The following is a 23,485-nucleotide window of genomic DNA, read 5'->3' as shown; positions in this document are numbered from 1 at the left end:
GAGCGTTTGAAATTTAAACATTGCCAAGGTAAAAATAGACCAATGCGAATGATTGAGAGTAGGATGAAACAACAACAACGCTTTCTGTCCCGTGGGTTTCGGTTTTAATGCGAGTTGCATTCTTGGGACACTTCACGCACTTTCGGATGTCTATGTGCCCGTCGGTCTGTCTGTCTAACCGTTTTCTCGCCATATTGGGTCGATGTTTCTCCGCGGGATGATTGCTAGAGCAATGGGCTGCGGTGGTGAAGGAACCGGGTTCCAAACCAGCCGTGGGACAAACTTGCGTCACCCGGTATGTGGCACTGTTATGTGCCGCTATTCAATGACCCTCTTTCACGCTAACTTGGGTCACTAGATGTGGGCCGCTGGGCATGTTTTGGTATCAAGTGAACCTCTTTGACATCAACTCGGGTCGCTCGGTATGTGCCACTGGGTACGTACGACCACTGAATGAGAAAAAAAAAATATAAGCTGCTATAATAATCATAGTAAAAAAATCATAGTAAAACAACTGCGAGTTTCAGGCAGAAGATTGTAGTCAGCGAGTGAAAAGGTCACGCTACTTCATCACGAAGAAATTTTTTTTTTCGCTGTACTGCAAGAGGACATACCACCGCTTACTGTTGCGGGCGAATTCTTTTGCGTTACAAGTGATCGCAGACAAGCCTTGTCAATGTCATCCACTTCTGACTATAACGATCCGCTACAGACATTTCCATGATGAGCATATGGAAGAATAGCCGACACTATCATGACCCCATGGGGCTTCAGCATAGGCGAACGGCTTTAAATTCACTCGACGTCATAATTTGGAATCCTAAACGTCTCTTACTTGCTTTTCTTACTTTAGTGAATCATACCTGGAAGTAATCGACGTCGCTGTTGACGCACTCCCAGCGTAGCAAATAGGTTCCAACGTGGTCTGGAATTGTTGCTTCATCGGTGACCTTTATGTCGGGGACTGCGTACGTGTGATACACACAAAATTGTCGCCACACAAAACATATGTAGAGCTTATTTTAAAACGCTGAAGTTAGGCTATAAGGAAAAAATATGGGGCTCTAGGCTCTGGGCTGCTTCTTCTTCTTCTGAAGTTCGGAGCTCTTTATTTTGTTCTTTTTTGTGTCACTGGGAAACCTAGCCTAGAGAAAATAATGTTTCCTTAAATGTATCTCTTTTACCATCACTCTAGACGCGTGTGGGAGAAGAATAAAATAACACCACTGGAGACAACAACAACTACGCAAAGCACTGAGAACAAGGACATAAATACGTAAGAGCATGATTCCTGCTCATTTTTGTTTATAAACGTTTGCATAGCAGAATTGTTATCCAGTCATTGAGTCAATGCATATATTATCATGGTCACTTGAGCTTTACTTTTAGGTTGTGGCCAAAGGTACGCCCGAAGTACCCCTTCAATTCTTTAAACGAATGATGCAGTATTTCTGAAAGTCTTTAGAACACACCTAATTCACTTTGAAAATTTTCCTTTTAAGATGCATTGGGCGTACACGCTCAAATCATATTAGTTAGAGGTACGTCAGAAGAGTAAGTCTATTTTCAAAGTAAGAACGACTGGCATGCCCCGTTTGGTCTTGAGAAAAAAAAAAAAAAGAAAACATCCGCGGTACGGATCTCGTGAATCCCCGCAGTGTATATTTACGGTATAAGATAGAGAGGAATGCCGGCTCCCTGGATTCGACTCATGTCCGCCGATTAAAGCTTCGTACAGCAAAACACAGGTGGCAGTGAATGTTCGAATTATTTGGAAATAATTATACGCCCCGTGAGGCAGAAAAGCTGCGTTGTCCACAACAAGTGGCAGGAAAGATCGTCATCAGCGTGGATTAAAGAAGAATAAGTTGGATTAAGATGAATTGAGGTGGTTCAACATTGATTAAGGTGTAATTAGGTGGCTTAGGGTGGAATGAAGTGTATTAAGGTGTATTAACATTGCTTCAGGTGGAATAAGGTGGATTAAGGTGGATTTAGGAACAAGTATCCCGGCATAGGACTTCGGTTGGGAGCCATGTATGAGGAACTATCCAGGGAACCCTAGCAACAACCGCGCTTCTGTGCGGTTGTTTCCTCTCGCAACGCCGACAACACTGCGAGCTATCGGCGCAGCGATGGGCCTATTGAACCTTTATCCAGGTGCCGAATCTTACAGCGGTTCGGAAGGGGAACCGCTCACTTGGCCTCACCTGATTGGTCAAAATTGTGCTTGCGTCAGAAGCCGTCAGAGACAGCGGCGCGGCACCGCAAATTACGATCACGTCACGCATCTGTCAATAATTTTCAAAGCGAGCCCGTCGTTGGCTGAGAGGGGAACCGGGCGCGTGCCTTGGTTGACTCGGAGGCTATCACTTGCCTTTGTCGTGTACTTGGCGTTGCTCTTTCGGTGTCGACCACGGCTGGAAGTGGGATACGCGTTCGAAGAGATGACGGATAATTATTTGCACCGCCCCCGCCGGCTTTCTAAGTAGACATTTTGCAGGCTACGCTACGAATTCGAGGAGACTCGGGTGCAAGCGTACCAGTGGTCCTTCCACGCAGAGGACGGAATTGCGCGCTGCAGTTCATCGCCACCGACCTGCTCCTAGAGCTCGGCCGGAAGCGAAGCATTAATCGGAATGGCCTAGGTCCCTGCTGCCGACACTGCCCACGAAGTTGATCTCGGAATTACTGTGTTGGCTGGTAGAAGGGCTGGGTCAGCTTTCCCATGACCTCCGCTTCAAAGCCAATGCCAATGAGATATTTGCATGGTGAGATCGAATTCCCAGTGCTATCGCCAGCGTGAATAGCTCGCAGATCGCCGTTGAGCAATCATGAGGGTTCAACCTAGGCTGGTTCAGCGCTTCCTTCGTTCGGCCGATAAAACTACAGTCAGGATGGGAAGATTATTAGGAGATCTCTTACTTGGCTGCCCTTTTTTCTCTAATTCGGGAGGGCCGCAATTTGTTTTTCGTGGTACAGTGCGCACCGTCAGCACCACGCTCTTCGGTTTTACTTCACGCACGCAATGCAGGGCCCGTATATCGTAATGTTCGATTTCAAGTTCCATTGCTTCTATCACGCGACGCGCCGTGGGACAGATAGCAGGGATAGCGGCAGCGCGGCGGTGAGCGAGTCATGTCCGAGCCGATGACGAAGGGCGAAAAAAAAAAAGGAAAATTGGTATGGTTGGCTAGTAAAGGTGGCCCTAAGAACAAGTTCAGGGTTTTGTCGCGCTCGCCCCTTAAGAAGTGCTGGCAGTGCCTTCCTGTTGCGTGCATCGTGCGAGCTCTTGGTAGCAGACGACAGCGCTGCGCTCTGCCAACTCATTTAAGCTTGCGACACCACCTGTCAGCTGAGAATGAAAAAGAATGACATGAATAAATTACTTCTGCATTGTGTAAACGCCCGCCGCCACACGTTTATACTTTAGAACTTGCCGTATAATATTCAATTTTTATTTTATATTTATTTAGCAAGCTGAAACATTCTGCAGTTCCTCGATTAGCTCGTCATATAATGACGTAAACTTCATAGGTGGCACCCTCTCACCTATTGGTCGCGTCCTCCCCTTCTTCCACCATCGGCTTGAGATTGGCACATTTAGTGACGTAAGCGGCGGAGCGAACGGTTCCGTTTTCCGAACCATTATAATATTCCGCCCCTGGTATCTACGCGGCGCCATCGGCATTTTGCAAGATAGTGAACTCGGCGTTCCTGCCTATCTCCCCAATCTTCATCCGTGGCGCATTGAAGTGAAAGCATTCGGCTGTACAAGATCAAACACAGCAAGGCGCATAATAGGCCGCATGGTGGGCAGTGGTTATACTCTATATGTAGTCTTGACATGGCTTTGCATAAATGAGCCTGGGGCGCTATAACGTAAAGCTATTGCAAACTTTTCTATTCTAATTCTGCAATCAGCCCTCCACGATTGGTCAAAAAAATTTTTTGACCCCCCCCTCCCCCCAGTTTGCTTGTCTGTCACGCGACGTCACGAAAGCCATGACAGATCCATCTGATATGACGTGTACACACTGATTATGCATGATTGGACAGAACAAAATAAAAATTGTTATTTTTGATTGGACGCCTCTTCGCCATTAGCCCTCGGCCATTGGTCAAAAGTTTTCGGGCTACTCCCACTTCACCTGGCTGTCACGCGACGTCACAAAACCGCGAGAACTCACCACGTCAAAGTGACGGGTACGCGTTCTAGATGCATTATTATGCCGAACAAAACTGAATTTTTTTCTTCTGAATAGGCGCCGGCTGCCCCGTTCCGAAAGGAAAAAAAGATGGCTGCCGCTGATCCATCAGGCAACTGCCCGAGAGCATGGGTTTGTTTGCGTACAATAAATAAAACTTTTTTCGTGGCCGTGTAACGCTTTCGAGCACTTTAAGCACGTTTAGATCCTCGTTCTGCCAAGTCTTCTTAGCTGAGCATCAGTTTTAGCGGCATTCTTAAGCTTCCGTTGAATGCCGCCGTGATTTTCGAAGAGCCACCGCAAGCTCAGTAAGGGAAAGCGGACCAATCGCAGACGCCGGCACCACCCTCTCCATCCGGTTATCAATTTTCAGTGCACTGGCTCGGCCCCATCGAGTCCCTCTCTACTTCAGCGTGCTCCTCGCCTCTCGTCAGCCAATTATATAAAACAAGCTGCTCAGTGTAGGCAATATTATGCGTTTTTGGAGCAAACAAATCTGACCTCCTATAAACGAGGACAGCGTTTGGTTGGTCTGTTCAGACAACCCTGCGGGTCACCGCCCGATGCTTCCGTCGGCGGTTACGCAAATTTGACGTCACGAGATTCGAATAAAAGCACATTGGAATAGTTTTACATTATAGGGCCCCTGCACGCATATATAGCCTGCACGTGGCATAGAGCCCCGCACGTAGTATATAAAATAGATGGTCGTATGGCGTATTTCGGTCGCCACGCGGCTTTAGAAAGCTGGGGTTGGGTATGGTGCACTCTAAGAGTCCATTAAATATTTGTTATTGGCTCAGACACCGCGGCGCCGCCGTTATCGGCCATTCGGCGCAGCGCACGACAACAAAAAAGGGAAGAAAAAAAAGCGAAACTTAAAATGACATAGACTGTTACTACATGCGGGTACAAGTTGTCTCTCGTTACAAAAAGCATTTTCCGCCGCTGTCATTCCACATGGACAAGGCGAAGGCCAACGAGCAACGCATATTCGCTGGTTTGATAGCGTGTTTGTCGTAGTGGCATCACCCAGTTTGGGGTAGGGAATGGCGTACCATGACTAAGTGTTGTGGCACCGTTAGGGAAATTTGCTGCACGCTGGTGCACTCTAACCGTCGCGGATCGTGCAGATATAGAAAATGGCTTATCTTCCGTTGACACTAATTTCGGGGAGGGAAATTCTATGCAAGTGTCGTTACGTAGTGCAAAAAATAAAATAAATTATGGGGTTTTACATGCGAAAACCACGATCTGGTTATGAGGCACGCCGTAGTGGGGGACCGCGGAAATATGGACCACCTGGGGTTCTTTAACGTGCACCTAAATCTAAGTACACAGATGTTTTCGCATTTAACCCCCATCTAAATGCGGCCGCCGTGGCCGGGATTCGATACCGCGACCTCGTACTTAGCAGCCCAACACCGCAGCCACTAAGCAACCACGGCGGGTGTTACGTGGTGCAGTTGGGCTCACTTGAGCGCGGGTGATTGCACTGACGTGGTTGTGCAGAACTTGGCCTAAAGTTGCTGTGTCAAGAACTGTCCGTAGGCATGTCCAAGGTATTGTTCGCGAAACCTGCCAAATAAGTGCGACACACATCTAAAAATAAAAAAAAAGAACGAATTTAGTGGGTCCACCCGAGCTGTCTGACGATATATAGGAAGTGTTCGGTGTAATAATAGGCATATATCATTGTATTTGGTATTATAGGTTGATCACTTTACATGTAGCTCAATACGTTGAGCGGCTTGGTAATTAAGCGATTCACGTATTAAATAGATATGTGCGTCTTTACTGCTTCTTAAGAATAGATGAATCTTCAATAAACTTACAGCGAACTCAAAGTGGCGAAATGGCTCGAAAGAAAAAGTGCGTTGGTAAACGCTTCGCAAACAGGGATGAAATAGCGGAGTCAGCTTCGCGGTTAACGTTGCCGTCACGTGCATCGGGGACCAATATTTTGCAGTGTAAGTGGATATCAGTGGGGGATAAAGATGAATAGCCACCATACGACTGATTTCAAATAATATATGCTGACGTTTTCTTTTTTTTGGGGGGGGGGGGGCGAACGCCCTTTTAATGTCTATTGTGGCGAACTGTTACCTTTGTAGATTCATTAGAAGAACGTTATCAGGCACCACTGTACTGTGCGAACGCCCATCGAGCGTGCACTGAAAAAAAGCGCCTTATACAGTGTGCTCATGGTGGCTGTCTGGTCGTCATCGTGAACATCGATATATGTCTACTTGCCGGATTAAGGTCTCCCCCAGCGATCTCCAATAATCCCTTTCCTTGCGTCAGCCCCCGACTCCCCCATCTGTACCTGCTCATATCTTCATCTCATCAGACCACCTATTCTACTGCCGTCCTTCACTGCATTTCTGTTCCATTCGCGGCGATTCTAATAATGCGATCCTGGGGTTTTACGGGCCGAAACCACGATGTGATTATGAGACACGCCATAGTGGGGGAGTCCGGACTAATTTGACCACCCGGGGTTCTTTGACGTGCCCTCAATGCACGGGACACAGTTTTTGTTTTGTTTTGCATTTCGCCCACAACGAAATGTGGCCGCCAGGGCCGGGATTCGATCCCGCAACCTCGTGCTTAGCAGCGCAACACTATAGCCGCTATTCCACCGCGGCGGATTTGTCGCCGATTCTGTTATCCTAATCGCTGTCTGATCTCCCCAATAAATGGCTTGCGTAACTACACTGCTTCTATTTAATCTCAGCTCTAAAATCGGCTACCGCCGTTTGCTCTCCAATGCAGACCACCTTTTTTCTTCCTGTCTCGTCGGGCTTGGCTGATCTATTAACGCGATAGCGCTAAGCCTGTGTCGCCGAAAATCCCGTCTCGGCGTCCGGTATGCCGCGTCGGCGCCCGGCGTCCGGCGTCGTACGTAGTTACAAGAAAAAAAGAAAAAGATTTTCGAACCACCCATTCCCAGGCCATCCATGTGACGCAAGGAATTTACTGAACCAATTGAATTTCTCAAGCTAAAATACGCGGAAATATCGTAAACTATGACAGACACACAACCTAGCGACATGTTAGCTCTCGGCTTGTAATTTGACTATACGAAAAAACATAATTCTGTTACGCGAAAGCTCAAAGAAGACCCTTTTCCAGCGCTTCTACGATTGACGTCCCCCATTTGCGCACGCCGGGGCGGGGGTGTCTCGGGGCCACGTACCGGCGCCTCCGGTTCCTTGCAATACCTCCAGCTGGCACTCGCCTCCGCCGCATCGCGACCCACGCAAGAGGCCGTGTTTTTTTAAAGCGAAGCTTTTTTTGCCTCTTCCTTCGACTTTCCCACTGCTGCTGCTGCTGCTGTGGGCTGCTGCCGTCGCGCACGCCACGTCGGGCGGTGGTTCACAGCGTGTATATAGATGACAGACGCGAGAGAGAGAAAAGGCGACGGGAGAAACTCGTTTTCACCTCACCAGGTCGAATGTGCACAATGCCCTCTGGAGCTCCCTGGCCGTCGCCACGTTAGCCGCTTGGTAGCTGTAATTATCCGTCACTCCCCTCATTAACATTGCAGAAACTGCAGCGCTTCCCTTTCTACTAACGTGCGAGGTCAGAGGGGACGCAGATAGAACTGTCGAGAGGATAAGAAAGAGAGGGAGAAGAGGCAGTGCCGAAATAAGAGAGGGGGGAGGTGACGTGAAAAGGCAAGGACACTCTACCACTATACGACAGCGGCTGCGGGAAAACAGGATAAGCTTAAGTTCAAGATACGGTACAGCACGTTGCTGCCATTTTAGAAAAATAAACGCCATGCAAATATGTCAAGCGGGCAACTTACGCAGGGCGTGCAGAAGCAGAGCCGCATTAATTAAACCGCACCGCAGGGTCCAGGAGACAGTACGGAAGCGGTCGACCGTCAAATCAACACTTCTGTGGCTGCCGCGTTAGCTTTGCGGCTATGTCATTGCTACAGGTCGTCGATTTTATCCCAATCGCGGCAGCCGCATTTCGACGGGGGCGAAATAGAAAACGTACGTGCACTTAGAGTTTGGGACACGTTACAGAATGTCACGGCGTCAAAATTAATCCGGAGGCCGTCACTACAGCTTCCCTCATAATCCGAGTGTGGTTTTGGAATGTACAACCTTATATTCCAATTCAAGTTTAATACTTCTGCCGCAAAGCGATGTGCCATGTGAGGAAATGACAGCGCTCAACCCTCTCACAGGTAATGAAATATGGCGCACAACAACGCCTCAAGCAAACACCTCTCCCTGTGTGTTCTGTGTACTACGCAGACAAAGAGCAGTAGTGCACGCCAGGTAACGTCTAACATAAACTCACCACTCTCATGTTAACCTAAACGTTGAAGAAATTAAGCTTTAGCCGTCAAAATTACCGCTAATTATCGTCAATCAAGGCATCCAGCACGGAAAGTTTCGCTTACATCGATTCCCACAGTGCGTGGGATCTGCATAGTTTTTTTTCTACCACAGAGCCCACCTTCGTGCATAGCATTCGCGGCCACCGTTTCCCGGTAAACATTGCGGTTACATACGCTCCAGTTGCCGGGAAGCGTGAGAAGCAATCAGAGATCTTTGAATGCTATCGGGCGTTCCACTCTTAAAGGCGAAGCTTAAGCGTCCTCCAAGTTTTTAAAGCGTTGCTTTGCTTTGCGGACCCTCGCGGATTTTCCTGACCGTGGCTGCTGGCTGAATGCTGTTATCTTGCCCAACCTCGGTCTGCCAGTACAGCAGCACCATGCTCGAGACATTAAGCTTCTCTTTCACGTATACATCTGTCGTGCCAACGCCTTCAGCGCTTTCAGATAATAGTCGCGTGTTCATGGTGATTATTTTTATACAGAGTGATCATTTTTAAGTTTTATGAAATTAAGAAAAAATTACCTGTTGTAGATAACATAATGCTAGTCCTTAAGAGGGATTGATAAGAGAGGAGGACAGCACTTGCACAAGAAACCGAAACACATTTTCAACTAATTAACAAAATTATACTAATTATCTTTTGAATGAATTTCTTTACCGCACGTACTGCAATTAAGGAATTGTAGCCGGGCAGTTTGCAAGACTTGGAATAAATTTCCAGAATGACGCCAGCTTGAAGATATGCCCCATCAAACTTGCCCTAAAAAGGCACTGTTGTTCGACTTGCTTTTTTTTTTAAACAAAACGCTCTTTTACCCATTACAGCGCAAAAGTAACCGCAGCGCCCATGTATCTCGTTCCACCCCTCCCCCCCCCCCCCCACACTTTGGGAAATAATATCTCAAAACCGATGCCATCTGGGAAATTCATTTCAAGTGGATACGTCTTGCAAGCTCACCGAATAGAATTGCTAAGTTGCAATATGTGCTGCAACATTATATAATTAAGACCATGATTAGTGAATTTTCCTTAATTAGTTGGATATAGCATTTCGATTTATGGTGTTAGTAATGTCCGCCTCTTCGAATAATTCAGCTCAAGGACAAGAATTCTGCTACAAAATTTAAAAATGATCACCCTGTACCATGGCACATACCTACAATTGGGAATTGTCCGAGAAGCGGCCGCACATTTAACACACGTAAGAAAAAAACAAAAAACAAAAGAAAGAGAGAAATGCGAGGCAATACACGACCCGCCGTGGTGGTGTCACGCTGCTCAGCGCGATGGCGCGGGATCTAAATCCCGGCCTGCGAAAGCCGCATTTCGATGGCGGGACGAAAAAATAAAGAAAACGCCCGTGTACCGCGCATTGGAGTGCACTGCGCAAGGACCCCAGGTGGTCGAAGTTATTCCCGCGTCCCCCACTAGGGCGTGCCTGATAATCTTAGCGCGCTTTTGGCACGCAAAACTCCACATTTTTTTTTTGCGAGGCAATACATGGAAGTTTGTCACATTGCGCACAGCACGGATGCGTGGAAACACACGCGTGTGCACGTGTTTCTTTTGCGCCAAAGACGCACGAATGAAACGGGCCAGTTTATGCCATTTGCTTAACCACTTCACAAAAGCTTCCCTTCACATAGATGCCAAAATGTGCCTTCGATCCGCATTTATTTATATTTTTTTTTTTTTTTGCGTTCCACCACTCGCTGCTCGAGCTCATTCCGTAGCTTATGCGTTATGCTTCAAGTTTTCAGCACGTACTAATAGGCTAGTGCCGGTGAGGTGCACTACTTGTATACTTTTCTTCTCTTGTTCGGCGTATGAAATTGCGATCATCATTTTAACATTTCAGTGAGTGATCTTCAAAGCTAGGTGAAAGGCATATGTTTCCCTGCACTTAAAAAAAAAGTAAAATTAAAGTTTACTCGGCTGCCTGTGCCTGTGCTTTTTTACGCTCTTCTTTTCTTCCAAACGTGACTTTATGGCTTCTGTACGGAAATTCACTATGTAGCGATTACTTGGTGACACATTCTGAACCTCTCACACTTCGTGATAATGTTTTGTGTAACCCGAGGCGGACCTTTAGGTACTGACTGCTTTCTTCTTCCTGCCTCTCTCTCCTTTTTTTCTGTTATTTACTGGCGGTAGTATGGCCCACGGCATAAATAAAAAGAAAATAGGGGCTTCTGTTCTCAAGCATGAAATCCATGATTGGCCGAGGATGGTGCGTCCTCTGCAGACGACTCGCTGCTTTCCTTCTCGCGATCACTGCAAGGACGAAACGGCACTCGCAATAGAAAAAATGGCGTCTGCACAAGCACTCGTGAGCCACGGGCGTTGCTATCGCTGTGGGCTAATCCGAAGGAGGAGGCTCACGCAGGCGCCGCACAACAACACTGACCGGTCTGCGCAGAGAAGGCGAACGTAGCACTTACGGTCTTTCCACGTAGTCACGGACGCCAAAGCAGGCGACCCGATCATCAGCCGTCCGCCAGTGATGGTGAACTGTGCGCGCACCTCAACATCGTAAGTCGCGCCCGAATCGAGCCCGAGCACAGTCAGTTCTTGCTTCTCGGTGTAAACCTGGAGACACGAGGCAGCGCTCGTATGACAGTAGCGCACACGGAAGCCGTTGTAGAGGCGGACATCGTCTTTCTGGAAGGACCAGGCGAGCTCGAACGAGCTGTTGCTTGTAGATACAGCTCTGACTAGAACGGGCTTTGGTAGGACTTTGAAGGGTGGAAGGGCGAGAGAGAGCGAGAGAGAGAGGGGGGGGGGGGGCGGGAGGCAAAAAAAGAAAATTATTTTGAATACTCTGCTCTGTGCAAAACACAATGTCAGTTGTTTACCACCCTAGGTCCCAGCACGTCGGGTTCGCGCTGTGTTAGCGCGGTATCATGCACTTACATTTGGCGGCACTTGTGTGGCGTTCACCACCAGATCCCTTCGGCATAAGCGGAAGGGTAGCGGGAGGGAAAGAGGCAAGTGATGGTCGCACGTCGTCGAACTCGTTTGTGCACATTCCCGCAATTGAAGGAGGGCATAAACTGGCATTGAATAAAATACATTATACCCTCGTCAAACGGTACCTCAACGGACCAGACAAATGTTTTCCGATTAGCGGGAGTGCCGTTTATGAGAGAAATGTGCAGAGGTGCACCACTATATGACATGCACCCTCGTACCACTGTGAGATGTGTTAAGCGTAAGGAATCAAATGCAGCAGCTAATTTGTCTCGTGTTCTGGGCTTCGTCGGCGGCTGCTGGATTGACGAGACTTCGCTAGTTTCCATTTCGAGGAAGCGCTGGCGGCATGACAAAGCAAAAGCATAGCTCTTACTGCTCTTGTCGGCGGCAGAATAACAAGTGCTCGTGCAGACACAGTCCAAATTATCGAGCCGTGCGCTATGAGGCGCCCGAAAAATTTCGGTTGTCCTTATTTCGGTCGCCTATATGAGGCGAGTGGAGGTGTTGTGAGGAGTTCCACGTAGTACAGGACGTGCATTAAACATCTGTCAGATTTGTGCCTCTTTGAGTCTTTGCCACCCTTTTTAAGGAGGGCTTCGTGAATACAAAAAAGAGAGGTTACGCCAAGAAAAATGATTTCAGATCCTGCCTCTTTAAAAAAAAAATCCTTTACAGCTTGCTTCTGTTGCGTTTAGAAAGAAATTCAAAAATTTCATTCCGAGTAGGGAAAGTTTTCTTGCGTTAGCCGAACACAAAGCCAACCAATCTAAAGGTTGTTGTTCCGTTTAGGTGGCAATTCCGTTTAAGTGATTTAGGTTTACTGAAATTCTGCTTATATAACATTGGATGAGCGCTTCGCACAATGGCAGTGAGCGTGTAGGAAGCAGTGATATAAGCAATAGTGCCTTTTTTTTCACGGGCCTAGTTATATCTTCCATGCAAAAGTATCCTTTTAGGAACATGCCCCCAAAGGCTACTTTCCTTTTGTACGAAACGATACGCCGCATTTATTATCACAACTGTCAGTGTATAAATTGTAATCGGCACGTATTGTAGCTTTCATCCCGTATATTTTCATCGCGGGACGCAAGAAGTAGCATTATGCCACCTTTAGTGTCACATTCGTGCCGCTGGCGATTGAATGCAATAGCTGGTTTGGGTCCAATGGGCGAAATACTCTGCTCGTCAGGCCGTGGAGTACATTGTGGCTTTTGTGTGATGTAGCGAACTCGATGAAAAACTCTAAAGAAAGTGCTGCCAGATCTTTTTAAGCGAATGCTTTCTTTTTTTTTTTTTTGAGAGCTTTCCACGGTTTTCTTGGATTGGCGAACGGGCCTTGGGGCGTTGCGCTAGGCTCCCAGGTGGCGTGACCGTCCATCCGCCCATTTCATCACCGTCATCGACACGCCAGCTTCGTCTTCGTCGCGGTCTTGTCATTGTCACACACGTTTGTGTTAAATGCAATTGGACGTTTATAATGTAAACGGCTTGATGACAGTTTCTAACAGAATTATTTTGACCAATCGTTTTCTTTTCAGTCTTTTTACCCGCACCCTTAAGCCGACGCTTAGTAGCAAGCTACAATACACTGGTTCATAACAATTCTCGGAATTTTTCCTACTATAAACAGCTTTCTTAGCATACATGCATCATGCATAACACATTCGTACATGTGTGCTTTTCAGCAATGTATATTTCCACTTGAGGTGTGTTTTAAAATTTGTGTGCTTACGTTTTGGTGGTGTTCTGAATGTAGTGTTCACTGCAGCGCTACAGTTTTTTCCAAGGCAACCTTCGAGGCTTGCCATGTAGTACATCCAAGGCTCCAGATCGGTAAAAAGAACAGTAGGCTTCGAGGACGTCGTGTCGGTACCTTCAAATTCCCGCATAGAGTAGAAATCAAGGTTTCCTTCGCCCTGTAAAGAAGCAAACATGTTTGCGAAAGCTGCAATAGTTGTCTTGACATTTTAACACTCGGTCATTGTGCTATGCCAAAAGTACGAGAATTTAGCATCTCAGAGGCTTAGTTCTTAATTATCCTTTTAGCAATATATGCACCGTACGGTTTTCTGTAGATGTTTCATAGCTGTAGGCAAATTTGAAAATAGGCGACGTTAGAGAGGGCTACTCAAATACATATTTAAGAAATCAAGGCTACCCCTTTCCCCATGTTAGACGCCTACACACACAGCAGAGATTCAAACATACTGGTCCTGATGAAAACGCTAAATCTAAAAATAAAAACAGCGAAGAAAAACTAACAAGATAGGCGTTCTACATATGCTCGTGCGTAATGTACATGTTCACACAGACTTGCACATAACAAATTACATGTCATCCGTTAACATTTTTGGTAACATTGTAATTTTGGGATGAGATTGTTAGCTCGGAAAGACTCACTACAAGTCAAGTACTTTTTTTTTTCAGTAACAAACTACATGCAACTAGTTACGTTGTTGACGAGGCAAGCTGTAAGAGGTCACGCAGCTTTGAGTACCTGAATTCGTCGGCAACTGCAGTAGAACGCCCGAGATCGGGCCACGAAGCATCCTCGCAGATTTTCAGACAGGCAAGCCCTGGAGCTCAATAATTATTTTCTCAACTCAGTGCCGTGCCAGATGATGGCCGGCGAATGGAGCAAGTGCTGGTACGTCTCGATTGGCGATGGCCGCATTAATGCTAGGAAGTCAAATGCGGACGATTTTCTCAAATTTTCACTAGCCCAAGCGAGGGCGTCTTGTCCAATTATCAGCAACAGTGAAACGCTGTGCTTCACAGAGGGTCCAGATGCTGAGTAACCGTACACGTTAGCAAGATCCGTTTAGGTTAGAGCCCCGGGCTTCGCTCCAGCGCGCGCACCAAGCGAGCTTTTAGTGTCGTTGCTGATGTCTTCGCAACAAAAACGACAGAACACTGATTACATTTTTTTGGAAAGCAGTTGTCAGTGAACATAAGCGATGTGTGAAGAGCTGCAGAGGACTCCCTGAGAGTGCCGAGCCCGCTGGTTCTCTTTCCTCTATCTGTGCTTAGTTAATAACAGTTTCGGAGGAACGTAACGTAAAAATAATCTATTGCATTCGAGTAACTCCTGAGTTACCTACGTGGGGTGGCAATTCAAATTCAAATTCTTTATTTTTCCAAAAGAAGGTTTGTGGTTGACAGGGCTAAAAGCTGCAGTATGCAACTTGACAGAGGCCCGGGCACCAGATTCGAGGCAGGGCTTGACCTCGACGTGAATGTCGAACCGTTAAACAAGAACATAACAGTTCACCAGAATAAGAATACACTATAAGAATACGCAATACTAGATATATTGCTAGAAATGAAAAAAAAAACAATGCTTATATACTGAAGAAAAATATATATATAAAAAAGTCGGATATAATGAAAAAAAGGGGAAAATTACATATATATATATATATATATATATATATATATATATATATATATACATTTGTAAACCCTGATCTTCATCAGTCCACCGATCGAAACTGTTGAAATTAAATACTTGTTCCGTTTACTTTGTAGCACCACTCAAGTTCTTTACGTTTGAAACGTAGCCTGAAGAATTCCTCTTTGTCTACTATATATATATGAATTCACATATGCATACACACAAACACATATAATACATCAGGAAAAGATATTACATTCTAAAACACTACAATGTGAAATACAAGCAGACACAGGAGGATTTAGCTTCTGTTAAAAAAAGGAATTATTAATGTATGTAGCTTCACGACAATATTGGTAGGTAAGATTTTTTTTAAAAACAAAGAGCTGATGAAGTAATGCTAGTGTGGGCTTCGCTATATCTTTGTATTTATTGAGGATTAACGGAATATTATATTTAAAGCACTGCAGTTTGTAAAAAGTGCGGAAACGTGGTATTATCCAAAAGTCAAGACAACGTGTACGAACATTGGTATATTGCTGAAGCAGTGCTATTGTGTTAACAAAGTTTTTAAAAGTGGGTGAAGACACAAAGAATGAATGCAAAACATGAAATTCATACATATGTTGCATCTTTATAATGTTATACAACCTAAAATAATTTTCTGTGGGAGCTAAATAATCAATATTTGCGATATTGCGAACAACGTTCTTTTGTAATATTCCTTTGTGTAGTGGTCAACCATACGATACTACAGTAATTAATATGGGAAGCAAACAATGCAAAATATATTCGGTTTTTGCTTCCACTGGGAAAATTGCACGGCAACGCGATAGAGCTCCGGTGGTCATTGAAAGTTTTTTGCATAAGTTGTCAACATGCCAATCCCATGTGAGATTTGAGCTAAATGTTACTCCGAGAATTTTATATTCATTGACGATTTCAATCCTGTGCCCGTCGCAGTACATATCCTGGTCTAAATCAATGACTTTATTTTTTGCATGGAAGAAAAGTACCTTGGTTTTAGCTGGGTTAATTTTGAGGCAGTTAGAATTTGACCAAAATACGAGCTTATTACATCTTAACGCTAGATCGGCTTCGTCAGTTCCGGAGAGTAGGATAGTGCTATCATCGGCATATATGATAAATTTTGAGTTTGTGTCAATACGGACAATACCGTTTATATATACGTTAAACAAAAGAAGGCCTAATATACTGCCTTGGGGCACACCACATTTTATATGAAGGGGAGAGGAATGGTAATTACCAACGTACACACACTGAGTCCAGTTGGCTAAGTACGAAAGGAATAGTTCGAGCTGCTTACCACTAACCCCGTAGTCTGAGAGTTTTAGTATAAGTATGTTATGGTTAAGTGAATCGAATACCCTATTGTAATCTACGAAAAGACCGAGAGCTATATGTTAATTTTTAATGTTCTGTAGCACACTTTCTTTAAGAGTTAATAAAGCTGCTTCAGTAGAGCGTCTTTTTCTAAAACCAAACTGCGCGTCGGAAAGAAGATTTATTTTGTCAAAGAAGTTAGCCGAGAAAAGAATATCTTTTCTAAGCGTTTAGAAAAAATTGGTATCACAGATATTGGCCTATAATTTTTTGTCTCATTTTTATTGCCCCCTTTGTAAATGACTGTTACCTTGGATCGTTTCAGTGCGCCAGGAATTTGACCTCATTGGATAGCGAGATTGAATATGTGGGCGAGCACAGGTGTAATGCATTCGATAACATATTTTATGGGCTTTATTTGTAGGTTATCTATATCTAAAGCCTTGCTGTTCTTTAGACCTAGAAATGTTCGATAAACTTCAGCTTCACTTATATCATGCTGAGAAAAGCTCTCAGCAGGGCAATTGCTTGACGGTCTGATAACCTGTAGGTTACTATCTGGAAGGGCGTGTATTAGAAACGCTTGATTAAAATGATCAACAAGCGCCTGACCAACTATTTCATGGTTATTGTGCATTAACTTTGAGGGCGTTTCCGTTTTACTTTCGCGACTGAGAAGCCTATTTAGCATTTTCCATGCGGCGTCAGGTTGCTGTTTCTTTATATCAGAAAACAACCGCTGATAATATCCTAACTTTGCCGACCTAAGCTCGGTCTTATGTTAATTTCTGAAAGTTTTAAAATCTTTCAAGTCAGACGGTGCTCTTGTACGTAAAAAGGTGCGAAATAATCGATTTTTCTTATTAATAGCTTTCCTATGGGCAGGAGTGACCCAAGGTTTTCTTATTCTTTTTGATGGTTTGAAAGTTGTAAAAGGAAAATGTATAGCGTATATTTGCTGAAAATTTTCAATGAACTTCGAATATGCATCATTCACGTTTTTTATTCCGAATAGAAAAGACCAATCCTGAGCACTGATATCACGCTTAAATAAAAGTAAAGCATCGTCTGATACATACTGCACTGTGATTGCGTCCCTTCGACTATCTTTATGAACTTTGGGGGGGGGGGAGAAAATAATGAATATTGGGAACTGGTCACTTATGTCAGAGGCTATTGTTCCTGCATCAGCGACTCTAGTTTCCGCGTTGCTAATAAACAAATCAAGTGTCGATGAAGTTAGTACAGTGATGCGTGTCGGCGTAGTGATTATATTCACAAAGCCTGTGGAAGAAATGGTGTTGTTGAAATCTTGAACGTAGGTGCTAGCTTCAAGGGTATCTATATTAAAGTCTCCACCACAAACGAGTTTCAGACTATTTGTGGAAACAAGCTGCAAGAAGTTTTGAAAAAAGTTGATAAAGTGCCCAAAATTCCCATTTGGTGGGCGATAAACGACGGTAACGACGTCAGCGTTTCGTTTCAGTATTAGTACTTCGTAATCGTTTGTAATGCATGTATAATATGACATTACCTCATATTCTTTAGAAGCTTTAACATAAATAGCGACGCCACCGCCCCTACGACTACTGCGATTGATAAAGTTTTTGTATCCATTAAGATGGAGCATTGCACACCCTTTACAATACCATGTTTCAGTAAGCATTAAAATACTATACTGAAAAGAGAATTCGTCTAGGAGATAGGCAATCTGGTCATGCTTAGCGAGAGCAGAGCATGTGTTAATATGCAAAACAGAACTGTACATAGAAGAACCTGGAAGAATTTTATGGGGCAACGCAAAATCGTGGTAGCGCATTTTGAAAGCTTAAACTGTATGCAGAAAGAGGGGTACTAATTAGACCGGTGTTATCTTATTGAGGTCGTCTTCACATGTTATGGATATGGCGCTAGAAGTGTCTGACTGACTCGCAAAAATCCTTCCATTACAGGCCCATACGGATCTCCACTGGCAGTTCTTCTTACGCCTGATAGCCATACTGAGAAGTCTCTTTAGTGTAGGACAAAGATGCTCATATACATAGGATTTGAGCTGCCAAGTCCTAGGCTGTCATTAGTAAGCCGGGCTTTTCTCGCTTTCTTTAATGTCACGTCGCGCTTCGACCGGAACTTGAATTGCACGATAATGTTAGTTTTATCTGGATTACGCGTGGGGACTCGATGGCAAGTCTCGATATCGCACTCACTGATTGGTTGTTCAATAGCATGTGCGATAGTGGACAATATGGCAACAACACTTTCATTTACTGTCTTAACCACTCCTTGGATTTCAAGATTGGCATTCCTAGAACACTGTTCAAGATGAACTATCTGTTTCTCAAGTAACTTAATCAAGTAATTGGTAACTGTAATCAATTACATTTTTCAGTGAAGTAATTGTAATTGTAATGGGCTACTTTCGTTTTAAGTAGCACGTACAAGTCTGCTTCACAACACTCTGTCATAAAATTAACGGACTCTTCATCAGACAGACGTAATTCGATAGCATTTGGGGGTTCTGTCGTACGATGACAGCCCATCGGACATTCTAGCTGCATAAACCCCTTCGTTTTGATCCGTGGTGTAGTGCTGACGCCGCTCCCTCTTAGTCTTTGCCCTAGCAGGACGAATAGCTCTGCCTTCATTATCCAGAAATGTAGTAACAGCAAAGGAACAGAAAAGTAATAATAATAATAATAATAATAATAATAATAATAATAATAATAATAATAATAATAATAATATTAATAATAATAAAACTCTAGCCTCCTGCTCGTTCTTCCCCCTTCCTATCTGCTTCCTCTGTTCATACTTTTTTACACGTCCCTTAGCCACTATATTTTGGCATAAGTCGCACGCTTTCACATACCGTTTCACGTCACTCTGCACCCTGATCCAAAAGAACTCTTCCGTGATCCTTTCTGATGTATCCTTTACTCCTTTGTGACCTGCGGTTACACTACCATGCCTTATCTTCAGTACTGTGTCCTTCAGCTCCTTCAGGATCATCAACTGTAGTACTTCCCGCCCTGAACTAAACGTACACTTCCGGTATAATAGGTTATTCTTCTTTACAAACTCCACTACTGTTCTAATCCTTTTCCTACGCATCGGTTCTCCTATCTTTAGTTTACACTTTCGTATTCATTCGTCCTTCTTCTGTAACTCTTTAAATTCTACAGCCGTTACATTTAGTCCCTTAATGGCTGAAACATGCACTGCTTCCAGAGGTTTGGTACTACTATTGCTCGCTCGTCTTTGTACTGCAGCTTCTACATCTGCCTCTTTCATCTCCCCTTTTGGCGCTTCTGAGTGTTCTTTCTCTTCAACGTCCTTGCCTTTCCTCCTCCAACTTGGGTCTGGGTCGTCTGCCTTCTTCACCCCAGGTACATTTCCCACAATCAAATCATAAAGAGGGTCCTCCACAAATCTAGCTGTGACCAGCCCGGTAAAAAAGGGTGTCGATATTTGAATCCGTGCCTCTGGCAGATATTTAACGGACTTATCTACCAAGATCACTGGTTTAAGGTGCCCGGTCATGCTTTCTGCTGGCACTGGACTCCTCCTCACTAAAATGGTATTGGTTCCCGTGTCTCTCAAGACTAACTTTGCATCCTTGTACCTCGCCTTCCAATACAGGCATGTCCTGCTCTCTCTGTCCGTCCTCTCTTGACCTCATGAAGCATGCCGTCTTATCCATGGACCTAGTCCTGCATTCGTCTACCTTGTGACCTTTCTTTTGGCACAACTGGCAAACCACCAGTGTTTCGGGACGATTATCTCTCACTCGGCAGTTCATCGCTACATGACCTAACCGGTTGCATAGAAAACATCTCTGGGGTTCCCTTCGTCTACTGATTTGCCCCTGGTTCTTCATCTCTCCATCTGCTGTCGTGTGGGTATCATTGTCGCTCTGTCCTAAATTTTTCAATCCCTGTGCCTCTACGGACTGATCCGTTTGATCTGCCACCTGTTCGACAGTTTGTAGTTTTCTTTCCTTAAAGGGGCACTAAAGCGAAACAATAAATCAGTTTAGACTAATGAAGCATTGTTTGAGAACCCTGCAGGCAGTCATTTAAAAAATAGTTTGAATATTGTCACCCAGCTATGACAACTAAAACAGTTTAGCACCGACAGATCGAGAAAAAACGTCTGCCTTTAGCGATGGCTGGTCCTCGGAGAGCACGCGCGCAACCACGAACTTCGTCGTTCTCGCCTTAAGGGTCCCGTGTCAACACGTGCAAACCTATTTCGCGTCATTGCTCCCCTCTCAAAAGCGACCGGCCCGGTCGCTTCAAGGGCAGCGGGCGCGCACTATGGGCAAGAGTGCCAACATGAAAAGACAGAAAAAAACATACAGGAATGTACACAATGCTGAAGCGGTTTGTGAGGGTTGCTTAGCCCTGGCGTGCGTAGTACGGCTTCATCCGTACTACGTGGACGACTTCAGCACGGGGACGGCGTCGGTTCGAGCCAGGATCAGAGGTTTGAGGCACCACCTCGTAGTTCACATCACTGAGGCGGCGTACAACTTCGTAGGGGCCGAAGTAGCGGCGCAACAATTTCTCTGAGAGCCCGCGGTGTCGGATAGGTGTCCACACCCACACGCGGTCACCTGGTAAGTACTGGACATTCCGTCGGGTCCGGTTGTAACGGTAGGCGTCGGTATTCTGCTGGGTGCGGATGCGATTCCGAGCAAGCTGGCGAGCTTCCTCGGCTTTCTCGACGAAATCTTCAGTGTTGTCATTCCTTGTGGTTCCGTGGTCTACCGGGAGCATGGCGTCTAAGGGGGTTGTAACGCGACGTCCGTAAACAAGCTCGAATGGTGTAAACTCGGTGGTCTCCTGCACAGCGGTATTGTAAGCAAACGTGACGTATGGCAAAATTTCATCCCATGTTTTGTGTTCCACATCAATGTACATGGAGAGCATGTCGGCTAATGTTCTGTTTAGGCGCTCTGTTAAGGCGTTAGTTTGGGGATGATAGGCTGTGGTCTTTCGGTGGTCGGTGTGCGTCAGTGTGACGACTTGTTGCAATAACTCCGCTGTAAACGCCGCACCGCGGTCAGTAATGAGTACAGCGGGTGCACCGTGGCGAAGCACGATGTTGTGGACGAAGAAGCTGGCGACTTCAGCAGCAGTTCCCCGCGGCACAGCTTTCGTCTCCGCATAGCGAGTTAAATAGTCAGTTGCCACGATTACCCACTTATTTTGCAAGGAGGACGTGGGGAACGGCCCAAGAAGGTCCATTCCCACTTGCTGGAACGGCGCCGGAGGCGGATCCAAAGGCTGAAGGAGGCCGGCAGGCTTGACGGGTGGAACTTTACGCCTCTGACAGTCACGGCATGTTCGCACATAGCGCTGAACCGACGAAAATAGGTGTGGCCAATAGTATTTTTGCCGTATGCGCGCTAATGTCCTCGCGAAGCCTAAGTGGCCGGCACAGCGATCGTCGTGACACGCCTGTAAAACTTCCTCGCGCAGTGCCGCCGGAACGACGAGAAGGAACGTTTCCTGGCTGTTCTCGAAATTTTTCTTATACAGGACATCGTTTCGCAGGCAGTACGACGTCAATCCTCGTGAAAGTGGGCGTGGGACAACAACGTCAGCTCCCTCGAGATATCGGATGACTGGAAGCAGCTCAGAGTCTGCACGTTGATAGTCAGCCATGCGCACCACGTCGACGACACCAAGAAACGGCAAATCTAGCTCCAAGTCGGAGGATGTCAAAGGAATAGGAGAACGTGACAAGCAGTCAGCGTCGCTATGCTTATGTCCGGATCTGTAGACAACAGTTAGGTCGTATTCCTGGAGGCGGAGGCTCCAACGAGCGAGGCGACCTGACGGGTCTCGTAGATTGGCAAGCCAGCAGAGCGAGTGGTGATCACTAATCGCTCGAAATGGCCGGCCGTATAAGTAGGGTCGGAACTTGCTAATGGCCCACACGACTGCTAAGCATTCTTTTTCGATCGTTGAATAATTAGCTTCTGCTTTTGTCAGACTACGACTGGCATACGCAATTGCACGTTCTGCGCCATCTTGCCATTGAACCAGAATGGCCCCGAGTCCTACGTTGCTGGCGTCGGTGTGTATTTCAGTTGCCGCGGTGTCATCAAAATGCGCCAGCACTGGAGTGGATTGAAGGCGTTTACGCAATTCGGTGAAGGCCTGCTCTTGTTCTTTCGTCCACGCAAAGGGCACATCTTGTCGCGTCAGTCTCGTGAGCGGTTCAGCAATCCTTGAGAAGCCTTCAACGAAACGACGGTAGTAAGCGCAGAGGCCCAGGAACCGCTGAACAGACTTTTTGTCTTTAGGATGAGGAAACTCTGCAACGGCAGCGAGTTTTTCTGGGTCTGGTCGTACTCCTTGGGAGCTGACCACGTGGCCTAGAAACTTGAGTTCCTGGAAGCCAAAGTAACATTTTTCAGGCCTGATGGTGAGGTTGGCCTTGCGTATTGCGGTAAGAACACTTCGTAGCCGGGTGAGATGTTCATCGAACGTGCTGGAAAACACAACAACGTCGCCTAGGTACACTAGACACGTCTGCCACTTTAGTCCAACGAGTACAGTGTCCATCATTCGTTGGCACGTAGCAGGAGCGGAACAGAGACCGAAAGGCAGCACTTTAAATTCGTACAGCCCATCGGGAGTCACGAAGGCGGTTTTTTCACGGTCACGCTCGTCCACTTCGATTTGCCAGTAGCCTGACTTTAGGTCTAACGAAGTAAAGAACTGAGCATGACGCAGACGGTCCAAAGCGTCATCGCTCCGCGGCAGGGGATAAACGTCGCGTTTGGTGACTTGGTTAAGCCGTCTGTAGTCAACGCAGAAGCGGAGTGTGGTGTTTTTCTTTTTTACTAGTACGACAGGCGATGCCCACGGACTTGTCGACGGCTGGATGACGTCATCCTTTAGCATTTCTTGAACTTGACGCTTAATCGCTTCCCGCTCCATAGGTGACACGCGATACGGATGCTGACGAACAGGCCGCGCCGACTCCTCTGTAACTATCCGGTGTTGCGTAACGGAAGTGCGCTGGACTTTGGATTCCGTGGAAAAACAGCCGGAGAATTCTGTCAGTAGGCCCAGCAGCTGATCCTTCTGGACATCTGCTAAGTCAGCATTAATGTGGACGCGGGTATTCAGGCTGGCGTGAGTTGTTGCGTCCGGTGAAGTCACTTGTAACGTGCCGATATCGGAGAAGTC

General features: G+C 46.0%; 1 protein-coding gene across 2 annotated transcripts in view; it reads right to left on the bottom strand.

Moving 5' to 3' along the window:
• LOC126516673 (uncharacterized) overlaps nt 1-23,485 on the bottom strand; it is a 69,279-nt gene that overhangs the window by 27,475 nt on the left and 18,319 nt on the right. For both annotated transcript variants that reach the window (XM_072285978.1, XM_055063848.2), the window contains exons 4-6: nt 13,275-13,458; nt 11,011-11,304; nt 864-964 (exon numbers count right to left, since the gene is read on the bottom strand). In XM_072285978.1, coding sequence (XP_072142079.1) covers nt 864-964; nt 11,011-11,304; nt 13,275-13,431 — 552 coding nt within the window. In that variant the 5' untranslated portion in view covers nt 13,432-13,458. The remainder of the gene's footprint in view (nt 1-863; nt 965-11,010; nt 11,305-13,274; nt 13,459-23,485) is intronic.

This window comes from Dermacentor andersoni, chromosome 1 (assembly GCF_023375885.2).
Source record: "Dermacentor andersoni chromosome 1, qqDerAnde1_hic_scaffold, whole genome shotgun sequence".
NCBI classification, from domain to species: Eukaryota; Metazoa; Arthropoda; class Arachnida; order Ixodida; family Ixodidae; genus Dermacentor; species Dermacentor andersoni.
The sequence above is the reverse complement of the archived record's forward strand: the minus strand, read 5'-3'. Positions and strand labels throughout refer to the sequence as shown.